The sequence below is a fragment of the Eucalyptus grandis genome, chromosome 2 (genome assembly GCF_016545825.1).
Source record: "Eucalyptus grandis isolate ANBG69807.140 chromosome 2, ASM1654582v1, whole genome shotgun sequence".
Classification (NCBI taxonomy): Eukaryota; Viridiplantae; Streptophyta; class Magnoliopsida; order Myrtales; family Myrtaceae; genus Eucalyptus; species Eucalyptus grandis.
The window spans coordinates 52,640,670-52,654,817 of NC_052613.1; the positions used below are offsets into that span (position 1 = coordinate 52,640,670).

The 14,148-nt window shown below is 38.3% G+C and overlaps 1 protein-coding gene across 1 annotated transcript; it reads left to right on the forward strand.

Annotated features, from left to right (window-relative positions):
* Positions 1-5,329: 5,329 nt before the first annotated feature.
* LOC104435603 (stemmadenine O-acetyltransferase) lies at positions 5,330-6,373 on the forward strand. The gene is made up of 2 exons (XM_039307208.1): positions 5,330-5,674; positions 5,960-6,373. The coding sequence occupies exons 1-2, from the start codon at positions 5,330-5,332 to the stop codon at positions 6,371-6,373; spliced, it is 759 nt and encodes a 252-aa protein (XP_039163142.1).
* Positions 6,374-14,148: the final 7,775 nt, after the last annotated feature.

A 14,148-nucleotide genomic window follows, 5' to 3' on the forward strand; every position in this document is an offset into this window, starting at 1 on the left:
GATCCTTCAAGAAATGCAGCTTGGGTAGGTTAGAAACGTTTCCATCCTGGAATCTTTGAGTGTCTTTAGGCTCTGAACTATAAGGTTGAGTGGCTTTCTGCTAAAAGGCTGTCCTTGAAGGGGTTTGAATGGGTTGTTCACCCACTGTGGGATGCATACTTGCAACAATTTACTCTCCTTCCCTGGTTCTAAGTCTAGGTCTATTCATACCATTTTCCATGGTTGAGTGTGTTGGTTTTCGCGATTTTGTTATTAAATTGCAACCTCTTTTCCATCAGCTTTCATGATTTACGGTGGCAAGAGATTGTATGAAGTTATATCTAAGTGAAATGACTTGTTTGAAAGTAAACTTAAATCTAGGATTGCACTCACAATGAATATGTGGAGTTCCATTCAAAACTTGAACTATTTGTGTCTTACTACACATTATATTGATGAAAATTGGCAGTTGCAAAAAAAAATAATCAATTTTGTGGTGATGCATAGTCACAAGGGTAGGGAGATTGAGAAAATGGTAGAGAAATGCATTTATGATTGGGGAATAGAAAAAAAAAGTGTCCACAATAATAGTGGATAATGCTAATTCAAATGATATGACCGTTGGTTATTTGAAAGAAAATTTTTCAAAAGAATGATTTTTTTATTTTGAATGGCGATGCTTTACATATGAGATGCACTACTCATATACTTAACTTGATAGTAAGAGACGAATTGAATGAGGTGCATGATTATATTGCACACATTCAAAACGTAGTTAGGTATGTGAGGAGTTCTCCGGCGAGAGTTAAGACATTCAAAACTGGCATTGAGAGTGAGAGGATTGCATACAAGGGTTCGGTCTGTCGTAATGTTACCACTAGATGGAACTCCACTTATATGATGTTAGACACCGCCATAAAGTTCAAGAAAACTTTTAAAAGAATGGAAGAAAAAGATTTATTTTTCTTAAGGGAAATTGACAATGATCCTCCTCAAGATGAAGATTGGGAAAATGCCATCATTCTTTCTAAATTTCTAAGACGGTTTTATGATGTAGCCAAAAGAATGTCGGGTAGTTCATTTGTTATTTCAAATGATTATTTTGAGGGAATAGCTATGTTATATAAGTATTTGAATAATGCGGCGAATTCTTTAGACCCAAAGCTTCAAGCTATGAGTTTAAAAATGAAAGAGAAGTTTGACAAATATTATGGGAGTTTGGATAAATTTAATATGATGGCATTGATTGCAGTTGCATTGGATTCTCCAAAGAAGTTTAATTATGTAAAGTTCTGTTTTGAACAAATTTATGATGATGAAGCAAAAATTGATAAGATGCATGATAAAGTGAAGGTCGTATTGGAGAATTTATATAAATCTTATGAGCAATCTTTTGTTGGCTCTTCTAGTAAAGAAAAATCTGGTTGTTCAAGTGTGAGTAACAATAGTAGTGCTTCCAATGCCGATATTGATAACAATGAGTGTGAAATCCATGCTTGGCATAAAAGCTTTCTCCACACGAAGAAAAAAGTGTTGAATGAAAAAAATCTAAGCTTAATCGGTATCTTGAAGTTAAAAGTGAAGATATCCTTAATATCGATTTTTTGATGTGGTGGAAGAGTACTATGTTAAAGTATGAAATCTTATCTTTGATAGCTCGAGATGTTTTGTCTATTCCCGTGATTACCGTTGCTTCAGAGTCGGCTTTTAGTACATCGGGACGTGTACTTGATGACTTTCGAAGTTCTTTAACTCTTAGAGTGGTGAAGAGTTTAATTTGTACTCAAGACTGGTTGAGAGTTGTTCGCATGCCAATTAATGTTGAAGAGTGCATCGAGAATGCGGAAAAATTTTTAAGTCAGGCGGGTAAGTATATATATATATTTCTTCTTATCTTGTAATTCATTTGCATAACTATCTATTAATCAATGCCTTATTTAATCTCTTTTTTTTTTTTTTTTAATTTGGATTGTCTTACCGAGGACATTATCATTGGAAAAAAAAAACTTCATTTTGTGGAAAATCCGATTTTTAGTAAGTAAATAGGTTTTATTAAATCATAACTTTTGCATATGTCTCTAGAGCATGGTTTCTTTTGATTTTTCTTTATATATGAATTTTAGGTTTTTGTCAAAGATTTTGTACCACGTGGAATGCGAGGCCGAAGAAGGAGAAGAAGATCAAGCGCATCAAGGACAAGGTTGAGGTCCCTAGGTCCACTGCTTGGCAATGGAATATAGAACTGTTTGTGTAAATCATCGGTGGATTTTCAGTTGGGATTCACTTTGTATTTCAGTTTTGAGATTAGAAAAGTTCTATTTTCTTTTAAATTGATTGTTCTGCTGGTTTGAAAGCTTGTATGGTGATACCTAGGAACTTTTGGATAAGAATGAGAATTATTAGCATTTTGATTAACAGTGTTTTTAATCGCTAATCCTCATAGTTTTTATGCAAAACAGGTTGTGAGGTTGCTGTACATAATTTGTTATGAAAAATAGGTTCCAATATAAATAGGGTTGACCTTGGAACCAGACCGGAAAAACAAGGTCAATTGGGTACAGGGTCCAATACAAACAAGGTCAAGTACAGGGTTCAGATCTAGATCCTATCTACCCTAGACCCGATCACCCCTAGATCGACATGTTTCGAAGACAACATTGGGACGAACACATAGTTTCAAGATCCAATGAAAAGAACCAACAAAATGACTCGAATTGAGCCTAAAACGATTTGCCCTAAAACCCTAACCACCAAAACTTTCACCGCTTAATTAGCCTCCGGCGGTCAATAATATGCCGAATTATTTTATGACTTTTCTTCCTAAAAGCAGTTTGACCATGTAAGTTCGTTATCACGTGGTGGGTTGCCCAAATTTGGCCAAAATTTGCAATTCCATTCCAAGTCACAAAAGATCCAAATTTTATGATTTCATAATGTTAAATTATATCACGAGTTTGAAATTTTATGGAACTCAATCCGTAAAAAGATTTTGATTTGTTCAAAATTTATTATTTTCTATCCAAATTAGATTTGGTTTTCTTATTCTTTTGCATTAGATCTCTGTAGCTATCTAGAGTGAAATATTTCATATACAAATCCAAGTTTGACTTGCTTGAGCTTTGCTCTAAATGACAAAATAAGGGGCAAAGAGGACATTTGCCAAGAAAGAAGTTATCTTCTTTGTCTTCTCTCTGCCTCCTGCAGAAGCCATATAAAAGAAAAGAAAGAATTCCTTGTGGGTCTCTCTCTTTACATATATAGACAAGAAACCTAATGAGAAACTTCTAAAACCGAGAAGAGTCGCACAAAGTCATAAGCCGGCGTGAAGCAAATTGCCGTACGAAGAAGGGAAAAATTCAAGAACGCCGTGCATTCTTGATTTTTAGTCTTACGAGAAGAATACTGCCTGGGTTTGAACACGTGGTGATTTGTGCAATGAGTTTACATTTGAATTGAATTGTTTATTTGTAAACACTTGAGTGTGGGCTTAAATCTAAGTACAGGAAATACTCGAGCATGTGACCAATTATAATTATGATTCTCCGATTATAATGAATTATTTGTTACCGTCTCTCCGCATGGACATAGGTACTAATACTCAAACCAAACAACGTAAATCTCCGATGTCCTATTATTCTCCGTTTATTTTTCTGGTATTTTCGCATGGACTTAATTTGCAAGATTCTATCGTTCCCGCATATTATATTTCAACACATAATACAATGAAAACATAGAAAATTCCAAAGAATTTCACCAAGGCAGAGATTATAAACCGTTCGGATACCAACTATCAAACTAAATCTAACGAAGAACTAATGATCCTAATTTATCATTCATAGACACATTCATGTAAAATCGGGAACAATTTGTGGAAACGTAAAGGATTGATACATACCTTCAATCATTAATGAAATTACATAAACACGGAAATATCAAAACCTTGAACGGACCGCAAAGTGTATGTTGATCGATTCTGCGAATATTAAATCACAATATCTAAATGTCTTGTCCCACTAGTCAATACCCCTTTAAAACTCAATTGTGTATTTTCTGTACCAATAGGGTTTGGTTTAGACAAACTAATGTCTTTTATTCCATTTGCAACATTACCAACACCTTCCATCAAAATTGTTATGGTAACAATTAACGGGTAATTATCATGTAATTAATGTGAATAATAAATCGAAATTGATTGGAATATACTGAATTGGGATCACATTAATAAATATATAACAAATGAACCATTTCTTGAATTTAATCATTCCTATCTTTTCTTCTTACTCAATTTTTCAAACCTCAAATTGCTCCCAGCTTCCTCCCCATAGGTTTGGTCAGCAAATACTTTCTCGACCCACTTGATGAGTTGAAACGGTCAAATTCTTACTTGGCGTTTCTAGAACTTTGATGAATAGGGAACAAAGGAACCTGAGTGTTGCAAAAACAAGCGATAGACATAAGAAGAAGATGAATCAAACACTGAATTTACATGGTTCGATCGTAAAGACCTACATCCATTGGGATAGCAGCGATGAATTTCACTATAAATAAAGTAATACAAGAAGATTAAACACTCGAGTCACTCAAACAGTCTCTCGATGTTTCCCAAGCTCCAATTACACCCAATAACACACGCAGTGTTTAGACCCGAAATTCCTCAAAAAATAATATCTCAATCTCACGAAAGAATTACATGCAAATCTTATCATAAGATTTAATTGGCTTAAACACTAAATCTTCTTGGATGTAATTCACGGACAAGAACAACAAATAAAATCCCTCCCAAGCACTCAAAGACAGATGACGCTTCAAGCCCTCGGCCACAAGTCTATATACCATAAGTGAGACCCTTATTCTTTTGTCAAGTTCTCATTGGATTTTGTTTCCTATCTTGCATGACACTCACTTTAATCCCAAGATGCAAATCAAAGTCAACACCAAACTTTCTTATTTTGTTGTTATCTTGAATGATTTTAACCAAAACATATCTCTGTATATTTTAAACAAAATCCAAGTCCAAGTCAAAGTTGGACTTTCCTATTTCAACGGCCAAATTCTCCAACGCAAATTCGAATTTTTGGGAAGTTGATCTTCGGATCTTCTTTGCTCGATTTCAAACGTCCGCAAAATATCCGATTCAAAATGTTTCAGATTTTCGCAGTGGGCTCAAACTCGAGACATATTTTAATAAGGATATTCAATTTACATCTCCAACTTCAGAAAAATGACTTCCCCTTAACTCTATATGAATGAAGACCCGCAGAGTTTTCACAAACCAAAACATTCTCCCTGCCCATATCAGCACATCAGCTCCTTAACCCACTGCCCATTGCAAAAGTTCTAGCAATCGAAAATGAAGATTCAGGTGATTTCGAAGGAGACAATTATGCCATCCTCGGCAACTCCTAGTCCAGTCCAGACCTACAGATTCTCTCTTTTAGACCAGCTTGCTCCTCCATTCTATGTCCCTGTGGTTTTGTTCTATTCCGCCCCTGACCCTGAACAAGATTTCGATCACGTGAACATCTATGAGAAGCTGAAGACTTCCCTATCAGAATGTCTGAGCTGCTTTTACCCATTGGCTGGTCGGAGCAAGGGAGATGAGCACGCGGTTGACCTCGGCCAAGGAGCAGTCTTCGTGAGAACTCGTGTTAATGCTCGACTCGCCAAACTCCTTGCAAACCCAGAACTGAAATTGGTACAGCAGCTTCTCCCATTGGATCCATAACATACAATGTCAAAATGCCCTCGTCACTGCCATTCAGCTGAACCTGTTCAACTGTGGTGGGATAGGCATAGGCATTGGTGTCTGTATCTCTCACAAAATTGCAGACGGAACGACACTTTCGACTTTCCTAAGTTCTTGGGGGGCCATTTCTCGAGGCGCAAGTAAGTTGGTCGCTCCATATCAAGACACGACCACAATATTCCCACCTAGAGAGTTCCGAGTCCCTCTGCCAAACAATTTGATCAAAAAGAGAAGATAGTCACAAAGAGGTTCGAGTTTGATTCGGCCAGCTTAGCCGCTTTGAGAACCAAAGCTGGCGATGGGTCGACATCTAAAAGTCCAACTCTTATTGAAGCCGTGACCGCTCTTATATGCAAAGCTGCCATGAATGCTAGAACTGAAATATCGGGGAACGGAAGGTCCTCAACCGTGATATCGCATGTGGTAAATTTAAGAGGAAGAATGAACCCTCCTCTGCCCGATCACTCTTTTGGCAATATCTGGAGATTCGCCACTGCAACCATTAAGGAGGAAGAAGATGATGCAGAACTGCACGTTTTGGCGGATCACTTGAGGACAGCGATAAGGAAGATCGACGATGATTACGTGAGGAAACTTCAAGGTGAGGGCCTGCGAATCTATGAGAGAAGTGCACGAACTGATGTATAAAGGAGACGTGGAGTCCTACAGGTTCAGCAGCTGGGTGAGGTTTCCCTTTTACGAGACCGATTTCGGATGGGGAAAACCAGTCTGGGCGTGCATTAGCAGCGTCCCGATAAAGAACGTGGTGATATTGATGAGCAGTTGGTCCGGAAACGGATTAGAGGCATGGGTGACACTGGATGAACAAGAGATGGCCAAATTTCAAAGCGATCCTCTGCTCCTGCAATTTGTTTCTCTGCACTCTATGTCTCCCAAAATCTAGTAGTATTATCACAGGCTTGGCTTGTTTATAGCACATTGTAGAAAATTTGCCTGCATGTAGATCTGGAACCATAATATGCAATCTGAGGAAGATTTTGATGTAGCTGTATACTTCGGATGATTTATTAGCTTATAATCTATTTTTCTCCATTGATGCACATTTACCCACATCCTCAGCTCCACAGTGGGCCAACATGGCAACATTTCAATTTCTGCATACCAGGCCCATGTCCCTCCTTCAGAGCTTTAGTAGCTTTCCTGAACTCAAGTTAAGATGACTTTGTAGGAAGAAACCAATTTTGAGAAATTTTGGATTACACCTAACTCATTGTGCCTGATAAACTATCATTCACTCATTTCAACTAGAATTAACAGATTTTTGCACAAAATATGACTGGCCTCCCAGTGGACTGACCCTCGTACGCCTTGAGCCTTGGAACTCACATGACTCTAAATAAAATGTTGCAGTAACCTGAACAACCAGTGTTTAAGACTCCAAGGACTACTAGCCGAGGCGATTCCCATAAAAAAAAAAAAAAAAAAAAGGAAACAAATAGCCAAGCGCAACCAGGGTTGTGCTCTTTCATTAACTAATCAAAATATTACTTAGTCTGTCATCTTTTTTCTTGCCAATAAGAAGATGGCTCCATGTGCTCTGATTGATTATTTTGGTTTTGACTTAGGAGCACTACCAAAGTATTTCAAAGAAGGATAATCTTGATTAACCTAAGTTAAATGGAGCCTCTATCGTCCTTGCTTAAAAAGCCAATATGAAACTTCATACACCTTAAAGTTCTTAGGAGAAAAGAGAATTTGTTGAGGTCCTTATACTCATTATGCCTAGCATTTAATATACTGGATATCACCTTGTCAATATCTCAAATCCAGAATGGGTTCTATTTAGTGCTGTTAAAACCAAAAAGTAGCCCTCGTGGGCCGCCCTTTGCTGATAAAGCCCATAGGCTTCATTAATTGATTGGCAAGTAGGCCTGAAGGAGATTCGCGGCCACCGACAATTCGGTATCGTCGATAATTTGGGAGAGCAAAATTGACAAGTCACCGAAGTGCTCATTAGCGACAAAATTCAACCGTTTTACGTAAAAACACAATGCAGTTATTGAAGGCATTCAGAATGACCACTATGGCGGTTACCTACTCAGTATTGCAATAAATACCCACCAAGGGGTTGTTGTAAAGGGACAGAAAAAATCACTACAAACGAGACTCATGTTGCTTTTCATATTTGCGTCACAGTTTTCTTATTCGCTTGTTTAATTGCTTGAATTTATTATCTCCTTTATCCATAGTAGTAGCCATTCGAATATAGCGTTTTCCTTTCCGAGTCGATGTAGAACCCGATACAAACAAAAAGGCCAAAGAGCCAAATTTCAATGAAAGGCATTTCGTCGAATACCATTCTCGGCGAAACAAGTGCATAACTGGAATGGGCACCTGAATCGAATCGAGAATCTTTTGTCAAACTATCGTTCTCTTTTTTCTTCCCATGAGCCTTATGGAGTAAGACATGGATTTCTCACTTCATGAAAGCTGTCTAGCAGTTGCAATTTTATGACATTTACTTATGTACACTATATGGAAATAATTCCCGCCGTCGGTCACCTTATCAAGGCCACTGTCTAGCATGTCCATTGATGAAAAACCTGATCAGGCTGGAAATTTTTTTTCCACGGCACTGACCGACATTGATGTATGAGCACGCCAGACTAGTCTTCTTTGCAAGGATTGCATTGTGTCCCCTGCATCTTAATCCAACTATCTAATTCAAACAGAAGTCACGCGTGAAACCACGGATCTGAGCAGCTTATGACTATTCCATAAAACTTGGATTGCATATCTCTGGTATGGGTGAGCACTGGCCAAGAAAGCTTCAAAGAGAAGGATCAACCTGGGTCGCGTTCATTCTCATGGTGGAGATGTAAAAAAACTCTTCAGAACTCATATCAAGAGCTCCTCCTGGTGCATATGTCTTTTTGGATTAATACCACAAAAAATTCCAAGCTCGTATATCGATGACAAATTTACCGTAAACTAATTTTTTGACTATCAAAAATCTCAAACCGTTATATCTTTGACAAATTTATCATCTTTTAATTTTCGTTAAATTTTTCTGTCAAATGGCTGAGGTAAATATACATATAACAATTTATTGGTGCACCAAATTGGAATTGTACTCTCCATTTGTCACAATTATGCCAATTTTGTAATTTTTTGTGGTATTAATCCAATTTAATAGACGATATATTTGTCATAAATGTATCAATTTGAGGCTTTTGGTAATTAAATAAATTTGTTTGAGGCAAATTTATCATAAGTGTACTAATTTAAAGTTTTCTGTGGACATTTAGAGTAAATTTATCATAGGTGTACTAATTTAAGCTGCGTTTGGTAGTCGGGATAAAATTCAGAATAGGATATAATTTATTATACCCTACGTTTGGTGCTCACTCAAGATAAGATAAAGTCGGATATAAGGGGGATATAGACTGGATAAAATTATCACATGGGGGGGATGAGATAAAAGTGGATAGGATTTCTAATGTCTATAATAGGAAAGCCATTTTTCTCAAATAACAAACTTATTAAATTAACAAAACCGAAATTATATTTTAATATAAATAATATTTGAATTCTAATTTAAGAAATAAAAAAATTAAAAATTATTTTTAATTAATCTTATTTTAATTTATATGTTCAACTTTAATTCTATCTTATAATAAACATTCAATTTATAAATTAAATATTTATATTTATTATATATTTTAAGTATTTTTGTATTTTAGGTATGTTAGTACAGTTTAATATTTGATAAAATTTATTAAAGAATTATGAAAGGGGAAAAAGAAATAATAAATAAAATAATATTAAAAAAGAGGAAAAATAAAATAAAAATAAATTAAAGAATAATGTTACGAGGGATTTTCACAATTTCCATTTATGAACATTTAGGCTCATTTTCCTTTACCAAAAAAAAAACATTTAGATTTATTTATTACCGCCCTCAGCAACGCAGCTGGCTTGGGCTCTCTCTCCCTCAAAGGGAAAAGTTCAAATCCTAGAGGCGTCATTAGGGATTCTTATTTGGAGTACTGTGATGGTGGGTCCTACAATCACTCCCCCAGGGTTTGCTCGCTGGTTGTCAGCTTACGGGTTCCCTGAGTTACAAAAAAAAAAAAAAAAAAAAGGTTCATTTATAATTTAGGTTCATTTATAATGATATGCTGTTTATATCAAAAAAATGTACATCCCCCGAGAATATTTGATGTAAACTGGGGCAAACCCAGTGGTTAGGTTCATTTATAATGATATGCTGTTTATATCAAAAAAATGTACATGATATGATGTAAACACATTCAATTTTAATACTACGATTTACTAAATAATTGACAGGATATAAAAAAATCTCGAGTTTCATATCATATCCTATCAAGTCCTATCCCAATTAAAAATCCGGACGACCAAACATAGCATTAGAGTCTTTTTGGTGATATTAACTCTTTCTTTTTCCGTGCCAAGAAAAACTACTATTTACAGATGTAGAGTAAGTGTGGCGAGAGAATGTTTTCGGAATGCATGGCAAGGACACATAAAACCTGCTGTCCCGAATTTCACTCTGTTGGTTCATCTTTCAATTCATTATCATATAAAATTGATATACATAAACGGATATGAAGGGTTTGGTTAAAAAGTACCCATAAAGCGATAATTTTGACCATCGAAGAATATGCATTTTAAGAACGTTACTCACTTCATGCGAAAAAATTACATTTCAGAGTATATTTAATGATGAGGCTTAAAACTCAAGATCACATAAGTTGATTGGGACTATAAAGCGAAGTCTCGAACAATCAAATGCCTGTTGGGAGAGAGAAAAATATTGTACTTGAATGTGAACAATGTGGTATTTGTCTATGTTTATTGCAATTCCTCACTCAACCATATACCGTTATAATAATGATAATGATATGTGTTGACACCTATTTTAAAATTTAATTTATTTTTAGAAAATAATAATATAGCATTTGGTTGTAGAGGGAAATTTTGAAAAAAAAAAAAAATTGAATTCAAAATAATTCAACGGCCGGATTTTGGAGCCATTTCTTTGTTGAAGAGGTTGAGTGAATATCGCGGATCTTCAACAATTTCAAGTTTTTCTTCTATAAAAGGGAAGCCGAGGCTTCGGTTTGTGGGGGCTTCTCTTCATTGTTCGTCCCGAGAAAAAAATAGAAAATTGAAAGAGAGAAAAAGTGTGGGGGCGATTTCTCTTCGTCGAGGGAAAAGAAAACAAAAAAGGCAAAGTCAAGAGAAGCTTTTGCTTCTGCAGAGAGAGTGCAGGGAATGTAGAGAGAGGAGGGAAGAAGAAGAAAAGTCAAAAGAAAAAGTGTACAGAAAGAGAGCAGAGAGAAGTGACGTGAGGGAGAGAGAAAAACAAAAAAAATAAAGAAAAAAAGTTGTGCACTTGTTGATCTTCTTCGTGGGTTTCTTCTCCGCGAGTCCCCACGCCGCTCCGCTCATTGCAGCCCACGCCGCCGCGCCCGCGCCGCCCGCTGTCGGCCTCCATCTGCGAGCACCCGTGCCGGCCCCATTTGCCGATGCTCGTATCGGGACCTCCGTCGTGCCAATAGCCCGGCTCCATCGCTGCCTCTCTGTGTTCACCGAACGACGATTTCGACACCATCTCTGTCTCTCGTTCTTGCTTTGAGCTACCGGACGTCGAGCCGATGCTCCCTACAACCCGCCGATCCGGCCACCGTTCGCCTCCGCCGGAACCGAAGCCCCGACGCCCTATTCCGCCCGTCGCCGCTGATCGCAACACCGAGACCTCCGACTCACCGGTGCACCGCCGTGCCCGCACCCGCGCCATTGCATTCACCCAGCCCGCGCCTCCGCCCCGCTGCCTCCGACGACCGAAGCTCGCACCGCCGGCCCGCTCCTCCCCCACCACCGGTTCCGCACGTTTCACCGCCCGCTCAACCCGGCGCCCGACGTGCCGACGCTGTCCGGAGCCAAGACCAAGAAACGCGTCCCCGCTCGCCTCACACTCCGCAACCTACGAGGCCGGGCCGCGGCCGCCCCGCTCCGTTCCGGTCTCCCATTTGCCCGATCTCTTCGCCGCCCGCATTGCGCCTCTCCGAAGCTCCAAACGTGGGCCCTTTCCCGGCCACCTCCGTCACGGAAAAGCTGGTTCCGTTTGCCGTCGCTGCTGCCGCCCGCACTCGCGTGCCTCCGGTTCGTTGTTCGAGTCCCGAGCGACCCACCACCGGCAGCTGCAGACCCACGCTTGCCACCTTTGTTTCGCCGCTCCGATCTCTCGCTGTGACTCGGCCACGACGCTGTTCCCGCTAGCCCGCGCTGCTCCGTCTCCGCTCGGTGCACGACGCCCCGCAGCACCTCCGTCCGCGACCACCCGGTGCCTCGCGCCCGAGCCCGAGCACCTTTTTGCCGTGGCACCACCACCTGTTGCTTCCCCGTTTCGCTGCTGGTCTGGTTGAGTTCCGCTCTTGTCGGAGCTCCGACGACCACCCCGGCTCCGGTCACCAAGACCCATCACCCTTGGCGAGCCACCATCGCAGTTCAGCCATTCTTTGCTTCCTTGCCATTTCTTCAAGTCTACCGTGAGTTAGACTAGGTAAATTTTAGGTATTTGGTTTCATAGTTTTTATTTGTTTACTTTTTATATATTCTAACTTGATTTGTTTTGATGATATGCAATATCAAGTGATAAACTAGGATTGCCCCTGAAAATTTTAGGTCGCGACAATATGCAATATCAAGTGATAACAAAATGAAGCTAAAGTACCATAATTTTTAAATTTGGATTTGGGGAGGACGTTTCAGTTAGAGGATAAATAGATTGAGGTTCGATAAGGATAGTTTCCGAAGGCGTGTACGAATCAACTCGATGAAGATAAGTTGTAGGCATGAACGCGAAGTTACTGTTGTTGAACGGAAGAAGCCCCAAAGAAGGGCGGCAAAGGGAATTGACTAAAGGTGGATTTAAACAACCTTTCCACTTGCAAATACATAACCTCGAACAAGTTCATTAGTAGTCTAGTTGTGCGAGGGAAAGCAGGGTTTGACAATCCAAAACTTAATTATTGAAGCTAGAACTGAGAATCACGAGCTTGGTCCCTAACTTTATTGGGAAATCGATTTGCACAACAAAATCTGATCAAGGCGTCCTGGTTTTGTAGCCCAATAGGCTCTTCAATAGTGAAGTCAACCTTGTGTTGGGGTTTCATGAATCATATATAGGTAAAATTAATAAAAATACATCGGAAACAAAGATGATTTATTTTATACATGATTCTCCGAAGGCATTGTTCATGCGTTTTAATCAAAAATCTAATTATAAAAAGAGAGTTACACGAATTACCTCTCGAAACACGCTTTAAACGAATTGGTTCGGATATTCTACAGTTCGAGCCCCACAAACGGACCTCTAGTTCAGACACACCAACAATGGACGTCGAATGGAAGAGAGAACTTTCGGATAATCACCACTATGATCGTGCTAATCTTGTGGAGACGATCCTCCATATCCTTAATGTTTTCAGCCACGGCCCAAATGAGAGAATTCGTTTTTCTTTCTCGTATACGAATACACAAGAACACGCACACCTTTTTCTTTCTCATGTACAAACACACAAGAATATGCACGCCCTTTTTCTTTCTATATGTTTTGCAACCATTCCTTAACTTTCTTTTTGCAGCACTTTTAAAACCCTCTCGAATCAGCAATGGTTGCTTACCGTTCATGCACGATACTTTGTGCAAATCGTGCATGAACGGTCAACCATTCATGCACGATGCTTATGCTTCGTGCATGAAGCTTCCCAATTATTAAAAAAAAAATTGCACATTGATTAATTAATTAATTAATTAAATGAATAAATAAATAATTAATCAATCCCCTTAAAAATTAAAAATTAAAAATGACATAATCTTTATATGTACATTTGGAATACATTAACATATATTCACTTTGGGCATGCGTGTGCATCATATGCACATAGGCTCATGACCACGGTAAAAGTTTCCATGTCACTAATCATTTCATATGCGTCACGTTCAATGAACTTATCTAATACAAAAATTCGTGTTCTTAACTCAAGCATCACAATACCCAATGACTTGTGACTCATCATTCCCTTAAGTATCCAATACTTAATGGTGAAGTTATGAACACACTAGTCTCAATAGGATTATTAATATCCACTCAATAATCCATCGACCGAGAATAATTTAAAAATTCAATCTAACTATGAACCCGTCACATATATTCTTAACGTCTCAAGAATAAGTCTAGTTGCAACTGATCTTATGGAATCATTCATAAATATAAAATAATTGAACAAATGAATGAATACGTCATTACCATTAATTAAATAATAATAATAATAATAATTAATTAAATAATAATAATAATAATAATAATAATAATAATACAACTGAAATTCCTAACATGTAACTATTACATAATAGTTTTATGGCATACATCC

Bases quoted from the DNA above. Each gene is read 5' to 3' on its own strand.
- LOC104435603 (XM_039307208.1), top strand. From the start codon at position 5,330: ATGAAGATTCAGGTGATTTCGAAGGAGACAATTATGCCATCCTCGGCA. The intron at 5,675-5,959 runs GTACAGCAGCTT...CAAAAAGAGAAG, and splicing joins CAAACCCAGAACTGAAATTG to ATAGTCACAAAGAGGTTCGA.